Source organism: Camellia sinensis, chromosome 11 (assembly GCF_055761805.1).
Source record: "Camellia sinensis isolate YWXY chromosome 11, ASM5576180v1, whole genome shotgun sequence".
In the NCBI taxonomy this organism is placed as follows: domain Eukaryota; kingdom Viridiplantae; phylum Streptophyta; class Magnoliopsida; order Ericales; family Theaceae; genus Camellia; species Camellia sinensis.
This window is the reverse complement of record NC_138971.1, coordinates 153,755,187-153,778,436: the sequence shown is the minus strand read 5'-3', so window position 1 is coordinate 153,778,436 and position 23,250 is coordinate 153,755,187. Positions and strand designations below refer to the sequence as shown.

The 23,250-nt window shown below is 32.0% G+C and overlaps 1 protein-coding gene and 1 long non-coding RNA gene across 4 annotated transcripts; one reads left to right on the top strand and one right to left on the bottom strand.

The window, feature by feature from the left end:
* Positions 1–9,367: 9,367 nt before the first annotated feature.
* On the top strand, positions 9,368–13,221 carry LOC114308517 (plant intracellular Ras-group-related LRR protein 5). Its single transcript, XM_028254128.2, has 3 exons — positions 9,368–10,187; positions 10,971–11,887; positions 12,874–13,221. The coding sequence occupies exons 1-3, from the start codon at positions 9,635–9,637 to the stop codon at positions 12,985–12,987; spliced, it is 1,584 nt and encodes a 527-aa protein (XP_028109929.2). The 5' UTR covers positions 9,368–9,634; the 3' UTR covers positions 12,988–13,221.
* A 3,878-nt stretch (positions 13,222–17,099) lies between these two features.
* LOC145802956 (uncharacterized) lies at positions 17,100–22,616 on the bottom strand. 3 transcript variants are annotated; one of them, XR_014344833.1, is made up of 3 exons: positions 22,203–22,616; positions 17,528–20,311; positions 17,100–17,334 (listed from the first exon to the last, which is right to left on the bottom strand). It is a non-coding gene; the product is annotated as an uncharacterized LOC145802956 (long non-coding RNA). The 3 variants fall into 3 exon arrangements; XR_014344834.1 differs by lacking the exon at positions 22,203–22,616 and having other exon boundaries at positions 20,036–20,140; positions 20,222–20,672; XR_014344832.1 differs by lacking the exon at positions 22,203–22,616 and having other exon boundaries at positions 20,036–20,700.
* Between the last annotated feature and the right edge of the window lie 634 nt (positions 22,617–23,250).

Sequence of the window (23,250 nt, the reverse complement as noted above, 5' to 3'; positions counted from 1 at the left end):
TGGTCGACCGGCACTTTATTTGGCCGACGGCCTCATTTTTTAGCCGGTATCACTTTTTTCCCTTTTCCAGGCATAACACGTGCCAACTGTGCCAGCTGGAGTGCACAAACCTGGCCGTCCATGCACGAGTGTGGCTATTTTGCCCCTTTTGCACCCTTTTGGTCTAGCTTCTTGGGGAAGCTTGGACCTTTGTCTTAGTTTTCTCAAGAAGTTTGGACACTTGTCCCAGCTTCCTAAGGAAGCCTTGGCCCCTTTGCTTAGCTTTCCTTAGAAGTCTTGACCCTTTAGGATAGCTTCTCTTGGAAGCTTAGCCTTTTGCTTGGTCTATATAAGGGCCCCTCCTCTCTCCTTTGTTTTGGTTCAGAAAATCCAGACCTAATACATACATATATCTGATATATCGTCCTCTCTCTCTAGATCTCCCTCTCTCTCTTCATTTTGTGTGTGTTCTATAGCCTAAAAGTGTGTTTAGTTCATAGTATTGCACTAAAACACACACTATTACACCATACTTCGACTTTGGGAGGCATTGAGGGTTTGTTCTTGAGGTTTTGGACTGGTTTCGATCAGAAGAAGAGGGCTGCATTTGCTGTTCTTCAAGGATTCTCCAAGGGTAACATTTTTACTTTATATTCTCCAATCTTGCACTAGTCTTTTACCTATCTTGCTTATTGTTTTAGACTTTGTGTATAACTAAAAAAAGTCTTATATTTGCATGCTTAAGATACTTCATTAAGGTTGTTTTGGTGTTGGGGGTTGATCTCACCCCTCTAAGGCCTTGTTTGGCCCTTTTGGTGCCCTCTTTGCTAAGCTTTGGTTATTATTGTGTATTGACCTTCTCACCACTGAAATCCAGTGGATTTTCAGTGGTGAAGAAGAGGTTTTGAGGTCTTGCATAGGGGAGGGACACCCCTCTCCCCTTGTGTCTCTTTTGCTTGTGTTTAAGGCTTATAAAGGTAGCATGCATGCTTAGCTGTCTTTGGCTCCATTTCAGAGGTTTTTTGGGTGTTTTTTGGTCATATTACACCTCTGTCCCATGTTGGTTTGTTAACCCTTTGCATGCATAATACACTTGCTTTGTATTCCCCAATTTTGCTTAGAAATGCATCTTGCCATTAAACCATCATGCTTGTATTTTTTTGCCTAGCTTTGTGAAGTTTTTGGTCCTATTTTGCCATGCTTGAGGTCTGTTGGGTGTTGACTTGGTCATGCCTTTCATGCTTTGAATAGTCTCTTTGCATTCTAGTATGTTGCCATCAGGTGTGTGAGTCAATGGCATGCATTACCTTGGCTATTTCAGTGATTTGGACTCACTTATTATGTCATTTCAGACCATGTTTTATGCTTACATGCTCGCGTTTTTTATCCTTTCAATGCCTTAAAGAGATGCGGTCTTATGCTCCATGTTTGAATCCTTATGCATGCCTATGTATTTGAGTCCTTGGGCTGCCATTCATGTAGGTTTTAGGGTGTATTTTGATGCATTAAAACTCTGTTTTTTGGTTGGAAATTCCATGCCATGTTTGGTGGGGGGAAGTGTAAAGTAATGCCCTTTTGGTGACCTTAAATGCCTTTGTTTTGATGCCCATTTCGTAGCATGTTTTTGGCCCTATCCCATACATGTTCTAGCCCTGTTTTGGAGTCCTCTAGGACTGTTTTAGGTCATTTTGGTCCATTGGGGTTTGATTAACATGGCCATGGTTTGACCCCTCTTGGTTGGCTTCAAGTTTGAATCATTGTTGCATGCCTTACTTGCATGAATGGTTGATTTGGCATCTTCCTCTATGCATTTTCAGAGTTTAATATGTTAGCCTAGCATCCATGTTTGTCATCTTGTGAGTGCCCCCTGAAAGCTGCCTTTCATGCCTTAGTCTTAGGCTTATTAGTTTGCATTCTTATTTTGCATGATTGGCATCATCATTTTAGTGCACTTTGGCCACTGTTTTGGGGAGGTGGCTGAGGTTCCACCATCCTAGTGTGAGTCAGTGCATTTGTATCTTGTAGTATTCTCATTACGTTGTATGTTTGTTGCATCCTTGTAGCCAATGCATTGTTGCATGTTTACCACTTTGCCTAATTGCCTAACTAGGTTGTATTGTAGCATTGCATGCTTGGCACATTGCACACTTGCATAGTAGCTTACATTGCATTTGGCATTGTTTTGTAACAAAGTCTTTTGTACACTTGAGACATGTTTGTATATATGCATTACATTGTTTGGTTTGGAGTGTCAAACCAAGCACGAAGATTGAGGGGTGTTCGTACTCAAGGTGACGTAACACGTCTCAATGCTCGGTCGCCGATGTCCTTGATCTCAATATGATAGGGTATTGGCATTCATTTGTTTGTTGCATGCATTTACATCAAGTTGCAAACTTGGCCTCTTAGGCCATCATGCATCGAAATGCACAATTGATGGTCTGAGGGTCGAGGGCCATGCTCCCTGGAGTTCATTGCATGATAGGGAGTGTGTCCATGCATACATTGGCTTTAAAATTCCATGCCATACACTGCTTGCCCTCTGTTGCTGTCAACTACAGGTTTCAGTAGGAAGATTTGGCCGACCGGCAGTGTTAAGTGCCGACCGGCAAAGAATGTTTGGCCGAGAGCACAATGTTTAGCCGATAACCTCATTTCCATGGCCGGTGGCCTTTTGCTCTGGCCGATGGCACTCCACTGCACTCAGAATGAAGTTCAAAGCAGTTCTAGAGACTTTCATAAATTTCAGAGGGGTGAGGTAGTGTAAACAGAGGTAACAGTGCTATGGCAGCGAGTTTCCAGGCGAGACAAGTCAGGCATGCATCATTCACACATCCCGAGGCGGGGCTGTGGCCACCTTCTTTCTGCATTTAATTTGTTAATTAATTAGAAATTCTGTAATAATTAATTTAGTATTATTTATTCTTACTGTAATATTTATTCGGACCCTCCGCGTGAGGGCAATTGTGTAATAAGTGTGCGTGAGTGTGTGTATGTCTCCCAACCCCACGTCTTTCTTCCCTTTTATTTGATAGCTTTCGATGGTTAGTCTAGGGCATGTTTCAATTAGCATACAGTATGATAGCACGTTTGCATCCATTCATTCGTTTTGCATGCACCGGGGTCGGCGCATCATTCTAACTGCATTTGTATTCCAATTCCAAATTGAATATGTGTTAGTTATAGCATTTCACATGTCATTGTAGATTAGTCGAGCCCATCTTAGTTGCATTTTGCATGTGTTGCATTAGCCATCTTAACATGAACTAGGATCATGCATATGATTACTAACTAGTTTCTGTTTTGGCTCGGAGTACTCGGTAAGTTCTCATGCTTTAGCATCCTTGCATGTGTGTGGGTGTTGCCATGACAGCATACTTACCATGAGGCTAGCTGCTTATGTGATATAACTACTTGAATACCTGTGGATGGAGGTCGAATTACCTAAATTGGAATAATGCACTAAAACTGTGAGTTTTAAGCCCACTAGATAGTGGCAAAACCGTCTTTTCTAAAGCCCACTTGAGGGTGGCAAAATCTGCATTTTAGCCTGCTTGCGAGTAGCAAACCATTTTCAAAACAAACATGAAATGTTTTGTTCCAATTTAGGCGACTTGGTCTATACTTGTTTGCTGTGCGCATAACATAGTAATTCTAGGCTAATGACCGAAATAAAAACACATAATACTTTCAAAATAAGATATCATGGTTAGTAGAGGCCGATCTTCAGATCGAGCGAGAGGGGGTGCTCATAACTGACCTTCCCCAATCGTACCCAAGTTCCTGAGCCGAGGCAACTTTGGTGATGACGGACACGCGGCCTTCGGCACCGAGTCAGGGTTTCCTAAACTTCCCAAAATAAAATATTTAGGTGGCGACTCTGTATTTGGCAAAGCAGTCCATGTTTAGCACTTCTTTTCTAAAAATCTATTTTTTCTCAAAACGATTTGCTGGATTTGGAATCTTTGGTTCAGATTAAGAACCGTGACAAATTTGAGAGTCCTGAATTGTAATGAACCCAATATGAACAGAACGGGACTCATCCTCCCAGGGCATTCGGGGACGTCTACACTTGCTACTGTGCTGGGCTGTTTAAACCTTTGTTTTGGGCTATTTGAACTCCTGATTTAATCAAATATTAAATACGTTCTAACAACATTTAGGATAAAGGTTTAGGTGAGAAATAATGGGACAAAATAAATTTTGATTCTATTTTTCTCTTTCAAATAAATCATCAAAATAAATTTTGATTAAAATATAATTAAATAAATCGTCAAAATAAATTTTGGATTCTATTTTTCTCTTTCAAATAAATTAAAACATAATTAAATAAATCATCAAAATAAATAAATCTAACAATTATGATTGAAGGACTGACATATGTACCCGTGGATCCATATGATTGCTATGTTTTAACAAACATGCTACTACTATGTGGCGTTAATATTCAAATTGACATTATTTCTAACCTCTTTACACATTGTTCACTAGACTTTGGTTCACAGTTTATATCTGTCATGTAAATGATCAAGCTCAAGAAAGGACTTGAAGGCGTCAACCTATCTTCTAATTGTCAAACCAACCATTTTGGGTCTAACTCCAGGCTTTTTAGGTGGTGATAAATTCACCATTTTGTTAAGTGATCACATATGTATGTTACGTAAGGGAATAATTCCCTAAGTATTGTAAATGCTTTTGATACATGTATATGATAAGGTAATGGATGATTGTACAGTAATGCAACAGAGTTGTTTGCTCATTTTAGTTTCACAGTTCATTGGGCAATGTTTTATGATATTATTGGCTTCCGCTGGCCCCTTATACTATTGACTGTTAAGTAGGCCTTTGGTAATCTTAAATTACTGGCCGATCACGTTGCTAATCTCGTAGGGCGGGGGTTAGGTCGTGATAAGAAGAAGGGGTGAAAATATAATTTTATAACTGAAATAGGTTAAAATATATAAACTCATAAATTAAAAAAAATTGGGTGTGCAAGGTGCACATCATATGTACTTGCATGAATTTTTACAAATATATATAAGTTATTTCATAAAATTGCATAAGTTCTTACAAATATACATAAATTTTTATTACTCAAATTTTTATAGATTAACTTATGTATGTTTGTAAAAACTTACATTGTTTTATGAGTTAACTTACGTGTGAAAATTTACGCAAATACATACACTTGCATACTAAAGAATTTCCCATAACTCAGATGAAATTATTCAGTGTGTTTAGTTTCAGTTTTTTGAATTCAATTTTCTGAAAAATAAGTTTTTTGTTTTTCGTGTTTTTTTGTTTTTAGCCTCCGTTTGGGAAGTGGGTTGGCTTTTTGACTTTTTGGCTATTTTAGCCTGAGCTATTTTAGCCTGGTTTGGGAAGGGCTTTTTGACTTTTTGGCTTTTTTGACTTTTTTTGTGAGAGAGGATTGTAATGATTATGGGTTGGATTTGATGTTTTGTTTTTTGTGGCTAAAATAGCCTATTTTGTTTTTTATGGCTATTTTAGCCAAAAAAGCCTGGGCTTTTCCTTCCCAAACAGAGGCTGAATATTTTTAAAATTTTAAGCAATTTTTTTATTTTTTATTTTTTAGATATACCTTATTTAGATGTATCTAAATAGTAAATTATTTATGAAAAAATATTTTAAAAAATTAATAAATACACAAAAATAAGAAAAATATACTGAATTTTCAAAAAAAAAAATTGTGTATTTTTGGTATTTAGTAAATTTTTTTAAAAAAAATTTCACAAATATTATACTTTCTAAGTATATTTATGTTAGATATATCTAAAAATTAAAAAAATTACTTAAAATATTAAAAAAATTTAATAAAAAAAATATGAAAAACAAAAAATTAAACTTTTTTAAAAAATAAAATTTGAAAACTAGAAACAAACAGAATGTTACTTCATTTAGTCGGGCAATAAGGAAAGGAAAGTACAATTCAATTATGTGAGAATTTCATATTCTCATTATCATTTCATCTTCTTTTATATATATATATATATATAATTTATTATTATTTTATAACATTTTTTTCAAGAGAGAAGATATATAAAATTTAAAGGAAAATGGTTTTTTTTTTTCTTTCCAATTTCATTTCCTTTTCATTCTCTTTTACTTTAAAGTTCTAAATAAAGTGTTTTTTAACTTACAAATCTTGCATTTGCAATTTATGGAAATAACACATCTTCGTTAAGTTTCAAAGTAAAATCACCAAAATCTATTCAGTATGTTTGATTTCAGTTTTATAAATTTAATTTTTTGAAAATTGATTTTTTTGTTTTTTATATTTTTTTTTATTTTTAGTGAATATTTTTTAAATTTTAAGTAATTTTTTTATTTTTTTAGATGCACCTTACTTAGAGGTATCTAAATAGTAAAATATTTGTGAAACAATATTTTAAAAAATTAATAAATACACAAAAATATGAAAAATGTACTAAAATTTTGTATTTTTTTATATTTTTTGGTATTTAGTGTTTTTTTAAAGATTTTTTTCACAAATATTATATTTTTTAAGTGTGTTTATGTTAGGTGTGTCTAAAATTTTTTAAAAATTGCTCAAATATTAAAAAAAATAATTGAAAACATTAAGATACGGAAAATAAAAATATATAATTTTTTGAAAATTATTTTCTAAAAACTATAACCAAACAAGCTGATTGTAATTAAACCTTGAAAATGATTATTAAATCAAGACGGGAATCTTCGTACTTCATTACATATATAAAAAAAAATAGAGAAATTATTAAATAAATATAAAACATAAAAATAAGGATAAATTACAAATATATCTTTTGAGATTTGATTAAAATACGAATTGCTTCATATGATTTTGGAAATTACATTTCATCTCCTGAAGTTTCTAATTTCATGACAAATCGCTCATTTTATTAATAAATCATCAAGTCAATTAACAGTTTTTAATGATGTTACAAATATGTTTCAATTAATAATTTAGGTAATTTTATTATCATATAAGAGAGTAATTATGAATTTCATTTTTAGTTAATTTTGTTAAATAAAAAATTTTAATAAGGGGATATTTGTAATTTTTCAAATCATAAAAGGTAATTTATACTTTAAGCAAACCTCAAGAGGTGTAATTATAATTTATCCTAAAAATAATTGCAAATGTAATTGAAAATGGAGTGATTATTTGGTAATCCAAAAGTACGCTCACGTTGTACTCCATGATAGAATGATTAGTGAAGAAAGTAGGGTATTAATTATTTGTGTTAAGTGATTGAAGGATATAAATGGGCATAATGAACGGTAATTAGTTAGGAATATGATCACATAGTACATTGAGAGTACTTAATAATTTTCTATCGATGTTAATTTTGCACAATTATCATTCATAATAAATACATAAATAATTATATAAGCACCAATTGGTATATTAATTAGTATACTAATAGATGATATGACATAATTTTATAAGTTTTGAATATTTAGGCCAAGTTTAACATATTGCAAAAAAGTCAAAAAGTCAAAAAGTTACTCAAAAAGTTAAAAAATTAACACTATTCACCAGAAGTCAACAATTACGGCTGCACAACTCTCAATCCTAATTTTTCCCTACAAATCAATTTTTACAATTTTTTATTACACATTTTTCCATAAAAAGTTAAAAAGTTAACCCAAACATCCATATTTTCTTCCTCAATTTTTTAGTCCAAAAAGACAAAAAGTGCACTTATTTAGAACACTCCAAACAACCCCTTATTATTTGTATAATGAGTAGGACCAGCAATAATGTCATAACATATATTGATATATTTGTTGATATACCAATTACATATCTCACTAGTATATTAATTAGGGTAAATTACATTTTTCACTTAAAATTTCACCAATTTCTCATTTTGGCCCTTTAAGCTTGATTTTTTTGTCATTTTGGCCCTTTATGTTTATAATTCTTCCCACTTTAGTTATTCATGTTTGCAATCCTTTCTACTTTAACCCTTTAAGTTTGATTTTTTCTACTTTGGCCCGTCATGTTTGTAATCCTTCTTACTTTGGTCCTTTATGTTTGCAATATTTTCCACTTTACTCCTAGATTAACTTTTATCCAAAAAGTAACAAAATTTGTCACATCACTAACACATCAACTTCATATGTAATGCAAAAAATTCACTAAATATGCAAAAAATAAAAAATAAAAAATTAATTTTTTTTAGTCTTTAGTGAACCTTTTTTTTTTTTTCAAATTTATTCATAAACATTATTACATTATAGATGCATCTAGATTAGATGAAGCTAAAAAAATAAAATCAAATTTAACTAAAAAAAGAAAAAAGTTCACTAAAGCCGAAAAAAAATGATAATAAATTTTTCATTTCAGAATTGACAATATAGGTATTTGAGTCAATATATTTTCATTTTTTTCATCTTTAGTAAACTTTTTTTCCTTTTTTAGTTAAATTTGTTTTTATTTTTTTAGTGAATCTAATCTAGATGCATCTATAATGTAATAATGCTTATGAATAAATTTGAAAAAAAAAAAAAGTTTACTCAAGACTAAAAAAAAGTCTAATTTTTTTGTTTTTTGTTTTTTATTTTTTATTTTTTGTATTTTTAGTGAATTTTTTAAATCACATATGGAGTTGATGTGTTAGTGATGTGATAAATTCTATTATTTTTTTTTATAAAAGTTAGTCTAAGTGTAAAGTAGGAAGGATTGCAAATATGAAAGACTAAAGTGGGAAAATCAAATTTAAAGTGTCAAAATAAAAAGAATTGTAAACATGAAGGGTTAAAGTAGAAACAGTTAAACTTAAAAGAACATAGTAAAAATGGGTAAAATTTTATAAGGTAAAGTGTAATTTACCCATGTTAATTAATGTTGCAAAATTACGAAATCACTTAAAAAATTAGTGAAAGACCTGTGTGGGAATTGATTATTTTAATTAAAAATTGTGTCATTTTTTTTTAGATGGTGAAAAATTGTGTCCATTTTTGTATAATTCGGACACATATATCACTTGCAATTATTTTTTTCATTCTTAATTTATATTAGGGGTTGTTTGGAATGTCTTAAATAAGTGTATTTTTTGTCTTTTTTGATTAAAAAATTACGAAAAAAATATGGATGTTTGAGTTAATTTTTTAACTTTTTGTGAAAAAATATGTATTAAAAATTATATAAATTAGTATGTAAGGAAAAATTAGGATTAAAAGTTGTATAGCTCATAATTTTTTATTTTTGATGAATAGTAATAACTTTTTAATTTTTTGAATAACTTTTTAACTTTTTTCAATTTGTCAAACTTGACCTTAGTTGACAAAACAAAAATAAAAACAAAACCAAATGGATTGTATATTTTATTCTCCCTCTCTCAAATAAATATCTATAAAAAAACTTAATTAATTAATTAATGTACTTAAAAACCAGAATTCAATCATTCTTAACGAAAACAAATGGGTTGTATATTTAATTCTTCTCCCTCTCTCAAATAAATATCTATAAAAAAGTTATTAATTTATTAATGTACTTAAAAACCAGAATTCAAGGCCATGGTTTGCCCACAGCCACTTCAAAACCCAAGAAAATTCTCACTCTCTCTCCTCTCTCGCTCTCTTCTCCTCCTCCTCTCCAGTTGTTCCATTCTCTGCAACACTGCTATTCTCAAACCCAACAGCTATGGCTTCAATACCCAATCCAAACCCATCACCAGCTTACGTAGAAGCTATAGAAGAGATCATGAAAACCTACAAATCACTCCTTCCCAGACCCACAATCGAAGAGGTCGAAGCCGCCACTTCCCTCCTCAAAACCGTCGAAACCGAACACCAATCTCGTCTCTCCGAGATCTCCCTCCACGTGGCCCCGCCGGAGGTCCCGCCGGAGCTCTTCTCGGTGCTCCAACAGGTGAGGAAAACCATGGCGTTGTTCCAAAGCCACGAGCAGAAGAAAGAGGCGACCCACTTGGTTGAACTGGACGAGATGTTTCAGACATTCGATGAGTTGATTCAGAGAGCTTCTGAGCTTGTTTTTGGGACTACCCAGATTGAGAAGAGTGTTGATTTGGGTGACCCAGTTGGTGAAATCGGAAGAGAAGGTGTGATTGAGAGAAGGGTTTTTGGAGAATCGGTGATTGATGAGAGTTCTTCGATTATGGCGAAGACTGATGATGATTTTAAGTATTCGGTGCTGATGAGTTCTTCTTCCACTAAGGCAACTGATTTCACTTCAGGTTTGCTTGAATTTTATACTTATTTTGTGAATTTGTTGATTAATTATCTGAATAATGCATTGTTAGGAGTTTATATAACTTCGAATTGATCAGAATTTTCTTTGTTGTTGCTATTTATGAAAAGTCAAAAGCTTATCTAAAATTCTTTTTTGTATATATTTATACCAGAAGTTGAGCACACGCGTTGTCTGTGCAAAAGTACAGACGATTGTAAACGTCATCTAAGAAACATTTGCAGATGGAGTAGGAGAAAATTGAAAAAAAAAAATTCAAAATTGAAAATCATATACTTGGTTGGTTGGCTACAAAGGGGCAATTTGGGCATCAGAAAATGTGTCACATACCATATATATGTGTGTGTGTGTTTAATGTGAGAATGATGAACTTTTGTTACCTCTGTAATGTTGTTCAGTAGAAATTGAAGCTAAGATTAGAAAATTTTCATTAATTGATAAGAATGCAATTAAGTATGACATTGATTCAAGACATTGATTCAAGAGTTCCCGATCTACAATTGTTATCAGTAAGATTTGAACCTGGAAAGTATCAGAGTAAAATCAATCAATTACTTAACAACACAATCTTCATATTTTGTTTTTTGCTATGAAAATATTTTTCTTTACTTTTATGATTTCCAATTGTTCATGTTGCTTTAATATGTCTGTATGAATATACGGCACACTTTAATTGCAGTCTTCATTTACAAAGTATTAATTTGAGCTTTTGGAAAATTTTAAGACCTTTCAATGGCTGAACATAACTAACCTTTGGGTGCATTTATAGGCAGGGGAGACAATGAGAAGTTGAGTCTGATGCAAGTAGCGGCATTAATTGAAAAATCTGCTAAACGTGGAGCAGTGGTTCTTGATCTTCAAGGCAAGTTGATGGAGAAGATCGAGTGGCTTCCTGTATCACTCGGGAAGTTATTGAACGTTCATGAAATAAACGTTTCTGAAAACCGAATCATGGCTCTTCCATCCTCCATTGGCAACCTCACAGCCTTAACAAAGCTCGATGTTCACTCGAATCAGTTAATAAACCTTCCTGAATCGATTGGTGAACTAGTGAACCTAACCGACCTTGACCTTCATGCAAACCTGTTGAAATCATTGCCTCCTTCTTTTGGGAACTTGACCAAGCTTGCCAATCTTGATTTGAGTTCCAATCATTTTACTCATTTACCTGATGTGATTGGGGAGCTAACCTCATTAAAGAAACTGAATGCAGAAACAAATGATCTTGAAGATGTTCCTTACACAATTGGGTCATGCTTGTCGCTTGTTGAGCTGATATTGGATTTCAATCAACTAAAAGCTCTACCTGAGGCAATTGGAAAGCTTGAATGCTTGGAGGTTCTTACTTTACATTACAACAGAGTCAAGGGGTTGCCAACAACAATGGGTAATCTTTTGAATTTGAGGGAACTCGATGTTAGCTTCAATGAACTCGAGTCCATACCCGAAAGCCTTTGTTTTGCGGTAAATCTTGTGAAGTTGAATGTTGGGAAGAACTTTGCAGACCTGAGAGCCTTGCCAAGATCGATTGGAAACCTTGAGATGCTCGAAGAGTTAGATATAAGCGATGATCAGATAAGAGAACTACCTGATTCTTTTAAGTTCCTGTCAAAATTAAGAGTTTTTCGCGCTGATGAGACTCCCTTGGAAGTGCCACCAAGACACGTAACAGCCTTAGGGGCTCAGGTAATGTTTGCTTTGTCTTACTGAGTTGGAGTAAATTGCACATTTAGGTGTCTTTTATAATAGGAAGTGGGACGCTGAGCAGTGGCTGCTGTGTGGCAAAATGGGTCCATTCTGGGTGTTATTTTGATAATCTGAACCGTTTACATTTTAGAATACATCAAGTAGAATATGCTTGCAAAACATCAAGTTAATCGGATATCGTTGACCCATTCATCCACTCACATTTGTATCTACAAAAATAAATAATAATTGTGATTTAAAGTATTAAAATGAATACAAATGTGAGTAGATGAATAAGTAAATGATATCTGATTAACTTGATTTTTTGTAAGCATGTTTTACTTGATGTATTCTAATATGCGAACGGTTTTTTAATAATATTGTTAGTTTCTTATTTAGTTCACCAAGAAACCGGAAACAAATGTTTTGGAAAAAATATATATATAATAATAATTGTTTGGTGAGTTGTTGGGGGGGGGGGGGGGGTTGTTGGTGGTCGGAGTGTCACCGGAGGTCATGGGCAGTGACCGTCCAATTGCTGGAGGCCAGCAGAGAGTCGCTGGAAGCTAGCCGGAGCTTATCGGTGACCGGCCGACAGGGGCTAGTGGCGACTTGGATGGGGACAGAGGAGAGAGTGAAAAGGTCTTTTTTCCATTTTCAAAAATTTTAAAAATTTTGGAATTAGTTCCATTTGTTTTAAAAGAAAAAACAATATATCAAACAATGTTTCATTTTCAACTTTAAAAAAAAAAAACACACACAAAAGCAAAAACATTAGCAAGCAAGGCCTAACTTTATTAGGCTTTTGTAGATGGCTGATTTTGTCGCAAAGTAAGATGTTGCGTTTCTACAGCCGAAGAAGAAGAAAAAAATAATATATCAATCAATTTTTCGTTTTCAGCTTAGAAAAAACACAAACAAAAACTAAAAATAGACAACAATGACATTAACGAACCAGGCCTAACTTATTCATTTGTCATTATTAGGCTGTTGTTCAGTACATGGCTGATTTTGCGACAAAGAAAGATGTTATGTTTCTACAGCTGAAGAAGAAGAAGAAGGGATTCTGGTCTCGGTTATGCCCATTTTTTTGTCATTGAGGCAATTAGTGTATGGGAATAATTTCTTTGTTAGCTCAAATTTTTACATTGATTGTTTATTGTACAGATCAGTCAGATTGTAAATGTTCCAACTCTGGTTGTGTTCGGATGAAATGATATGCATACCACCTATGCATACCACCACCGAGTCATACCATGTTTGCGTGTAATATTTCCTCTTATTTTGTAACAAAGTCAATTTTGATACTTTGAATGAAGGCTCATTGTTTTGAATTTTTTCCCTTTGTTTTTCTTATATATGAATTTACATTACTGTGTTTGTTTTAGCATCACGAGTTCATTATTTTTTTTGTTGGGTTAGCTGTCATTAATGGCGGAGTCAGGATTTCGACTTAGGAGTGACAATATTGAGTTAAGATCATAGTGATTTATCACAATGCAAATAATTTTAATTTTTAATTGAGGGTAAAACATCTAAAAATGAACATAGTTTCATATTTAAAATTTTAAAATTATGTTCAAGTTAGTTTTTTTGCTTAATGTTTTTTATTTTTGATTGTTTATTTATTATTAATATGATTTGCTATTTTAGTTTTGTGAACATGATGATGATTATAATTTAAAATGCGGTCACATACTATTATTAAAAATGAGAATGACAAAATTACACCAAAATACATCCAAAGAAAAAAGGGTGGAAGAGAAAGACATAAGAGAAAAGAAAGAAATAATATAGAATTGAAAAGAAAATATTTTAGCAAAATTAAATATTTAGAGTGACAAATTACAAGAATATCTATTTTATTTTTAATTAACGATCATGTTATAATGAAACTAATGAATTATACTCATAATGAAAATCAATACACCATATAACTAATATAAATAAATATTTTCAAAAATAAGAGAGAAGTCATAAATAAATAACATGGAAAATACAATCAATAACTTAATTGAGATATTTGAATCTCTAACCTCATAATGAAAATGCAAGAATTTTGACTAATAGATTAACCATGTTGGTTTTGCAAAGATTTTGTCAAAAATAAAAAATAAAAAATAAAAACAAAAATAAAAGATGAGATATAAAAAATTATGATATATTTTGAATTTTAAAAATTAATTATTTTTCAAATAAGGATAAAAAGTGTAATTTCTAAAAATTGAGAGAGACACGTGACCTCCTGATCTTAACGGGTCTCCGCCCTTGGTTGTCATAGTTATGCATTTTGTTACAAGAAAGTCTAAAGAGATATATATATATATATATATATATGCATATTCTGCGACAGAGACTTTTATGTGATTTTGTATCTATTCTGTGACTTTTCTATTATATTTTTAGGATAGGAATGAGTGCAATTTGATCAAGAATATAAGAGGATATTGACAAAAATATATAGAAAAAGGAATGATATTCTTTTGCCTAATTTTTTATTATAGCTTTGTCAATCCATCAACAGAGCATATGGTTAGAACAATTTGGACCCACAAACAAAAAGATATTTTTGATTAATTTGATAAAAATATTTCTGAAAAAATGAAAATTAGTTTGATAAAAATAAACATCAAACAAGTATTTCTAAATTTTTAAAAATTATTTTAACCCTAAAAAAACAAGTAAAACTATATGAAATTGATGTGTATTGTTTATTTTTTATTTTTTTTACTAAATTAGTTTTCAGTTTATTTATTTATTTATTTATTTAAATTTACAAAACGAATTTTGAAAATCAAACTAAACAAAAAGCCATTCCAACCATTCTCGTTCATCACTAATAAGTATAATGCATTTGCGCTTTACAAATCGTGTTTATTACCACTTTTCTTTTCTTTTTTTTGTTGTAAACTCTCCTCTCTTTTTTTTCTTCTCTTCTTTCTTCTTGGCCATGTTTTTTTATTTTTATTTTTATTTTTTAGTACTATCAATATGATTTCATTTTTTTTTCTCATATCTTACGTAAGTTCACATGACATGTATATATATATATATATATGTGTCTATGTGAATGCAATTTTCCACAAATGGCAGCCAAAAGAAGATATCCAATATTTTGATATGATGATCTGATTGATCAATTGACCCAATAATGAGTCAATTGCAAGAAAGTGTTTTGTACTTTGCATTCGAGGTGTTTTGTTTGGACACCTCTTTATAATATTCATTTAGTAGTTTTTGTTTGGTTGTTTTTTGGGATAATGTTCTTCATACAATGTTACTAGATTCTGTTTAGTTGACAAAAAATAATATTATGATCTGGATTCTGGTCTGCTGGTGGCATCTTTTTTCATTGTTTTTGACAATTTTTATTTGTAAAAAAACCAATGGGTTGAAAAAAATTAATGAATAAAAAACATGTTTATCAGCATTTAACTGACCAGGCTGTAGTTCTAGAAGGGAGGCCATACCAGGAGGAATGTCCTTTTTTTTTTCTTTTTTTTTTTTTGAATCATGTGTATGTGTTGTATTAATATTGTGAGATGAATCATGTTACTTAGACTTAATTTGTATTTCATTACTTAAAAATATTTGAGATCAGCTTACTAGTTTATTTGAGTTATATTATCTTTTTATTTTTTATATATCTTTTCATAATAAGTAAAAAAATTAAAAAATAAACCATATCAAAACAAGCATATAAATACTAGTTAAGTTTGAACACACTTGTTAATTACATCAAGCTCCATAACACTTTGTGGCATTTTATCGATAACTCGTTAATTGTATACCTTACATGCTGTTAATTTATATCTTTGTTTATTTATATCTCTTTCTATCATCTATATTAGTTTTCATTTATTTTAACTAGACAATCCCAATACTCGTGGGGGATTTAGGCAAAATCTCAAATTAGACTTTTTATATTTAAATATTGTTTAATAATATTTATCAATTTTTTACTTTGTAATTTTTTTTTTATTCTAACATTCATTTTCCTTGCATATCTATTTCAGAATTAAAATGGATTTACTGGTTTTTTTTTTTGTTTTTTTACTAGTTTTAGTTTTACTAAAAAAGATATCAATTTACTAAAAAAGATATTAATATAATTATGCTAAATTTGTAAAATTTATTATATTTTTTTCCCTTAAATCTCATGAATAATCAATATGATTCAACCATTTTATATTGATGTTTAAATTTCCAACCTTATGATATGTTATATATTTATTGATGTGAGGCATTTATAGTACTTCCTCTTATAAATGAGTTTGAGGTAATATTATATATGTCTCATCATTTATCTCATAATTTCAATGTTATGATGTCTTCTTGTTTATTTTTAAAATTCAAAACACTACAACAAGTTGGGCCTTGAGTGACGAAATTTTTTTGTCTTCAAAGAGCTAATTTCGTCACTATAGATATTTGTGAGGAAATATTTTCGTCACCGGTTTCGTCATTGAATGTTTGTCACTAAAAACCAACGTGACGAAAAATAATTTCGTCACCAATGAAATTACTTCAGCGACGAAATTTTTTGTCACCAATAAAACAACATTTTGTCGCCAAAAATTTTCATTTTCGTCACCAAATAGTTTTTCAATACCATATTTATAACTTTAGTTGACGAATAAATTTGTCACGCATGTTGATCATTGATGAGAAAATAATTTCGTCACAATAAGATGTAAAGATGACGAAATTTTTCGTCTTCAAAAGTCATAATTTTGTAAAATTCTCATTTTCGTCACCAAATAGTTATTCAATACCATATTTATAACTTTAGTTGACGAATAAATTTGTCACGCATGTTGATCATTGATGAGGAAATAATTTCGTCACAATAAGATGTAAAGGTGACGAAATTTTTCGTCTTCAAAAGTCATACATGGGTGACGAAATATATTTCGTCACAAATATATATATACGTGACGAAAATTTTTGTCACCAAACAACAAAATAAATAAAAACTTTCATATATAAACTGCAGTAAATTTTGTCACAAAAAAAATTTATTGGTGACGAATAATCACTTTGTCATAATAACAAGTACAAATGACGAAACAAATTCATCACTAAACTTGTTCCATATTTTATATTCAATTTAAATTATTATTTCACAAATATCCCTGCTCATATCCCAATAGCTTTTTAATTGTACTAAGAAATCCAGTAGCTATTATACAGCACTCCACAAAAAAATTCACTAAATAATTTATTTTATAAATCAAAATATATCCATCAAACAACCTTAATAATAATCCATTAAGTATCACAAAAAAACCATCAAAGTAAATTCCAAAATAAACTAACGTGGAGTCCACCAAAAAAAATCAACACTCAATCTTAATTTGCAACTACAACTAAGCATCAGTTTAGGAAAAAAATTCAACAGTTGATCTTCATTTGCAAGTATGCTTCCGAACGTCATCAAAACCAACCTACAAAAAAAATAAACAAGGCAAACATTAGCATAGAATGTATATATATAAAGTTTATTATAATAGCAAAGTTTTATTATAAACTTAAAGCCAAATATCAGAAACTTAACAAATATACAGAACTGTTCTCAAGATCACAAGCTTGAAGTTATTTGAATAGAAATTAACAAAGATTAACTAAAAAGATGAATACCATGCTCATTCCCACCCATGGGCTTTGCAATGATCACCTTAACATGGCAATTCACTGTATCCCTAGAATTATGCTCGGATCAAAAACTGGCTGTGACCCACGGACAGCAGCCAAACCAGTTATAACACTACAACATCTCATGGTAAGAACCAAAGCATGCAGTCAATGAGAATGGGAAGGAACAAATATTGTGGCTGCTGCACAAATGGGATTTAAAAAAATTTTGAAGAGAGAGAGAGAGAGCAACAACCTACAATGCAAAAAATGAAAAACTGGACCATTAGCTTGGTGAGTTGTGACAGCAATGACCAAAATGGATGTAGATAATAAGCTTATTATTTTTAACATTAGCATTAAAATGATCTCATGTACACAGACTAGATGTTTGTATTGGTCTCTCATCATGAACACCAATAGTTGACTTGCAACTATCATACACACCAGAGTGAGCAGATCTCCTATATGCACCTGCAGTAGCTGAAGATATAGCAGAGGCATCAGATGTAGTAGGTGCAGCTGATATAGATGCAGCTAATATAGATGTTGATGAAGCTAGATGATCAACTGAAGCTGGATGAACTTGAGCTAATGTTGATGAAGCTAGATGATCAACTGAAGCTGAAGCTTTATCAGGCCCCTTCAAGCTGAAAGGTGGGAGACCAACTAAAAGCTTGGATTGAAGAAAAAGAAAACGAGACACAGGAAGAGATTTGGTAAAAATATATGACACTTGATCAGAAGAAGACACATGACGAATAAGAAGTTGCTTAGCTGATATAGATGTTGATGAAGCTAGATGATCAACTGAAGATGGATAAAATTGAGCTAATGTTGATGAAGCTAGATGATCAACTGAAGATGGATAAAATTGAGCTGATGTTGATGAAGCTAGTGATCAACTGAAGCTGAAGCTTTATCAAAGGTTCCTAACCCTAGCAAGGTAGGGAACTACCGTCCTAAATAATAAAACTTGTGTGGAGCTAGTGAGACTTGTGGGTTGAGTGATGTTGAGCATATAAATATTTTTTTTTCTAATGTTTGTTATACAAATTGGCAAGCTGATACATATTATGAGGAAATTTTTTGTTTGGTGGGTTGAGATGAATGTGAGCATATATTTTCTTGAGTGTTTTATGTGTGATTTGAGAGTGTGGATTGAGTAACTAAGGACTATACTGTGTTTGTTCTCAACGTATTTTGTTCTTTCCTTTTGGTCCTAACTGATGGTTGTTATACTACTTAAAATGGGTCTCTCATGTGTTTAACACCCCCATAGCTCTCGTTATGTGGTGGTTGAACATATGTAATCCTATGTTTGAGTTGGTGTATCTGCTGCTTGGGTTTGCTGAAACTGGGCAGTGGTTGGTTCTAGTATACCTACTGCTATTATTGGGGTTCTATGAACCTTTAGCTGAGCTATACTGTAGGGCATGATGCAACTGTGCTATGGTCTAAAATCTGGGACTATTATAGTGAGCTATTTGTTACTGCTGTACACATTGCTACTGTTTGATTGGTTGGATCTGCAAATCCTGATGGAGCCATATAGTTGGTTGATGCTGCCGTAGTTGGTGTATGTGGTTGCTATTGGCTACTACTGTTACTATTGGTATTACTGCCTTTTCTATTGGAAAATTTTGCTACAGCTAGAATGTTGTTTATTTTTGTCTTGTACAGTTGGTTATTTGTTGGAGTTTTCGGATGCTCCTCCTAAAGCAAAGGCAGATAGGTGTCTTAGATACAAGTATTGTAGTTCAATATCTGGCTTCATTGTGCAGCCAGTATTATTTCACATCTGATTAACTATTTTCCCTTGAATCAAAGGCTTAATCCAAAATCTCTAAAGAGCATTGTACGTAAAATTCTCTCTTCTCAAACACAACAATATATTATTTGATTAAATATTTGTCCTTAAAACTTCTGACACCCCCTTCATGAAGTTCTCTTTTGACATAATTGAGATCCTACATCTATATCTTAAACTTCCACCTCACCACAAATCTCCAGCAGGACAAATACATCAAGGCATGAATTCATTTTTCATGCAACTTGTCCAAGGGTTCAAATATGAGGAATAGGAGCTCAATTATGCGCTAAATTGATGGTCCTTAGTCAACATAAATTTTTACCAAAAAAAAAAGTAAAATCACAATTGAAAACCATGAATGCTGTAGGCATGCACAAAGGATAAAGAATTTTTTTGCTTTCTTTGTTCATTTGACCAGGGTAGCTTTCATTGTGAACTCTAAATGAAATGAAAGCTAAACACCTAGGGAAGCAACTTTTTATGTCCAATCTCTAAAATGAAAATGTAATGCAGCCAATCCAAACACTATAATTAAACCAAATTACACTGTCCAAGGTTATTCATAAACTACCTTGGGACAGCCTAAAGATCCATCAATAAGGGAGAAGGGAAAAAAACAGAGAGAGAAAGAAACCACAAAAGGTGTCAACAGATTACTAAATCTGAAAACCAGATTCTGTCAAACCTCCAGCACTAAGTACCTGATTCTCCCAGTGCACTACTACACCCATTGCCTCTTGATAAGCAGATGAAAGATTAGAATTTTCCTCAAAAACCCTGTCTATCTCTGAAGATTGGGAATCAATCTATAAACAAGATTAAGCAGCAAACTGAAAACTTCAAGTCCAGGTTATTGAATGAATTGAAATAGTAGGAAAGGATGTTACCTTCATTAGCAGTTTCTGTCTGCTGCTCTCCAATCTCTCAACCACCACTGCCATATCATGCAATTGCTTCTCAAGTTTCTCCTTGTCTTCCTGCAAAACAATATAAATGAATTAGTAGGATAATGAAATTGCGGAGACAGACACCTTTGTGCCTAGAGGGGAGTGAATAGGCCAAACTCTTAAAACAAATTACCAATTAAAAATTACCAGGTGGATTATTAACAGTTATTCAATCTCAAGATAGATCAAAAGTCTTCCACACAGTAACACACTAAATAAATCAAGATGATAGACATCATGACTTATGTGAAAAACCATTGAGAGCAACTGAACAACAATCAGTTCAGGTAAAAATCACGAGCACCCTACTGATCAAAATACATTTGATCAAATGTATAATACAAAAATTCAAGTAAACGAATTACAATGCAAGTTCCATCCTTGAGCATAAGAGTAATGCTACAATGACCATATTTATATACCACAATGGGTTGATCATCTCATTTGTGACAATTGTATTGGTTGAATTAGTAATGTAAATATGGTTATTTTATCATTGTAAAAATAACTTTTAGTCTATTACCAATGTAATGATATCACATCACATGATTAAAATGTGATATATAAATATGGTTATTTTATCATTACTCTATGCATAAACTTAATCAATTGGGGTTCTTCTTCAATATATAAATATATATTTATTTTTTTTGCAGCGTGTATTGTATGAGCACAGCTTCCTAGCACATTTCCTAGATCATGAAAACAATGATGGGAAGACTCCGAGAGATCTATTTAAAGAAAATCACTCAAACCTAAAAGACCAATCTGAGAAAGCACTCAAAGATATGAACAATAGTCTAATGGTGGTTTCTGCCCTCATTGGCACCGTCAGCTACACAGCACTTTTTACTATCCCTGGAGCTTTCGATGGAGAAACTGGTCTTCCAGGTCTTAAAAATAAACATGGACATGAGCTTAACGTCTTCAATGCGTACATTACTTTGACTCTGATTTGTTCTCTATTCGCTTTGATAATGATGCTTTCAATTCAATTGTCGCGGTTTCGTAGCAGTGATTTCTACATGGCTTTGCCATTTAGATTTCTTTCTGCTATGCTTACCTTGTTCATATCCTTAATCGCAACTGTCCTGGCATGTTCCCAAGCCTGTGTTCTTGAAACGATGCCCCATGTCCGCATCTTTACTTGGTTGACTCTGTTATCATCCGGTGCTGTGCTGGGCCTAATTTTCATAGACACAGTTTACCTGACTGTGACTTACATGTGGTTTGCTCTACATTGTTCACTTTCCTCTAAAGGGCAGGAAAGGTTAGATGTCATTTTTTAATGTTTGCTTTTATCCATCCAATAGTTTATTGTATAAGTGTGACTATCTTTGTAAGCAAACTGATTTGTACTGAATGATGACCATTGAATAAGGGCTCTTCAATTGTTTAAGCTACTTAATAACATACATTATGAGTTGTTAATGAATGTGTTTGTTTTCATTTCACGTATATGTTCTTTCATATATATATATACATACCAATCCCCGATGTGTCTTGATGAATGATTTGGACAAAACGCTTGATGAAATAGACAAACATTAGGAGCAGTGAAATAGAACTACAATTTTAGCAATGAGAAAAAATCATTGTTAAATTAGTATTGGAGTTAATATTAAGAATCGACAGAAAATTGTGTATAATTAAAACTACAATCCATTTTGTTTGTTCAATATATCTTCAACTTGAAATTCAAAAACCCTAAATCATTTCACAGAATAAATCATCTCATCTATCACACCAATAATTAGTTCAAAAAACCCTAAATCTAGAACAAAAATCAAAACTCATGTACTCATTTCACAAAAATAAAAATCCTACAACATCAACAAAAAACAAAAAAAACCCTAGCTCTAGAGTGAAATGGGAAAATAAAGAGAAAGAGAGAGAGAGAGAGAGAGAGAGAGAGAGAGACCTGAACATCGATGGGAATCGAGGAGACGGAGAGCGACGGTGACTAACCGACGGCGAGCAACGGTGACTGACCGACGGTGAGCGACTATGAGAGAGAGGGGGAGAGCAAGACTATGTTTGGTGTTTAGTCACTCTGTTTTGGTGTATGTACTTGTAATACAGATAAATAAAAAAATAATAATACTAAAATTAAGCATAAACGGTGAGAGAGGGCGAGAGCAAATGTTTGGTCTTTGGTCAGTCTGTCTGGTGTATGTACCTGTAATACATATAAATAAAAAATTAATAATACTAAAATCAAATTTTTCAAAAAAAAAAATTTAAAATTATTGGTGCCGAAAATATATTCTTCACTAATAATTTTATAATTAGTGACAAATTATTTTTCTCGCCAAAAGTCTCAAAATTTTGGTCCCCACCCAAAAAAATTAGAGAGAAAACCTTTGGTGATGAAATTTAATTTTTCCTCACCTAAAATGAAGTATTTATTAACGAAAGTAAATTTCGTCACCTATTATTTTTACTTTTTTATTATATGTGACAAAATTTTATAATTCGTCACGGATTATTCTTATTTAGTGATGAAATTTATTTTCTTCACTACTTTTCGTCACCGTAGGTTACTTAGAGAGCTAATTAACTTGTGTTTTGTTTTTAAAGAGAGAGAGAAAGAGGGGAGATGAAAACTGATAAACAAAAAATGAGGAGGGGGGAGGGAAAGTTAGTAGTATATATTTTTTTTATTACTGCCCAATATTTCAAAACTTTCCATTCAAAATTAGTGACAAAATAATTTCCTCACTAAAAAGTCTCAAATTATTAAAAATTATTAGTGACAAAAATATATTTATCACTAAATGGTCTTAAAATATTTAAAATCAAATTTTTCAAAAAATATATATATATAAAATTATTGGTGACGAAAATATATTCCTCGCTAATAATTTTATAATTTGTGACAAATTTTTTTTCTCACCAAAAGTGTCAAAATTTTGGCGCCACCGAAAAAAATTAGTGGGAAAACCTTCGGTGACGAAACTTAATTTTTT

Bases quoted from the DNA above. Each gene is read 5' to 3' on its own strand.
- LOC114308517 (XM_028254128.2), top strand. From the start codon at position 9,635: ATGGCTTCAATACCCAATCCAAACCCATCACCAGCTTACGTAGAAGCT. The intron at 10,188-10,970 runs GTTTGCTTGAAT...GTGCATTTATAG, and splicing joins GGCAACTGATTTCACTTCAG to GCAGGGGAGACAATGAGAAG. The intron at 11,888-12,873 runs GTAATGTTTGCT...TGTCATTATTAG, and splicing joins TAACAGCCTTAGGGGCTCAG to GCTGTTGTTCAGTACATGGC.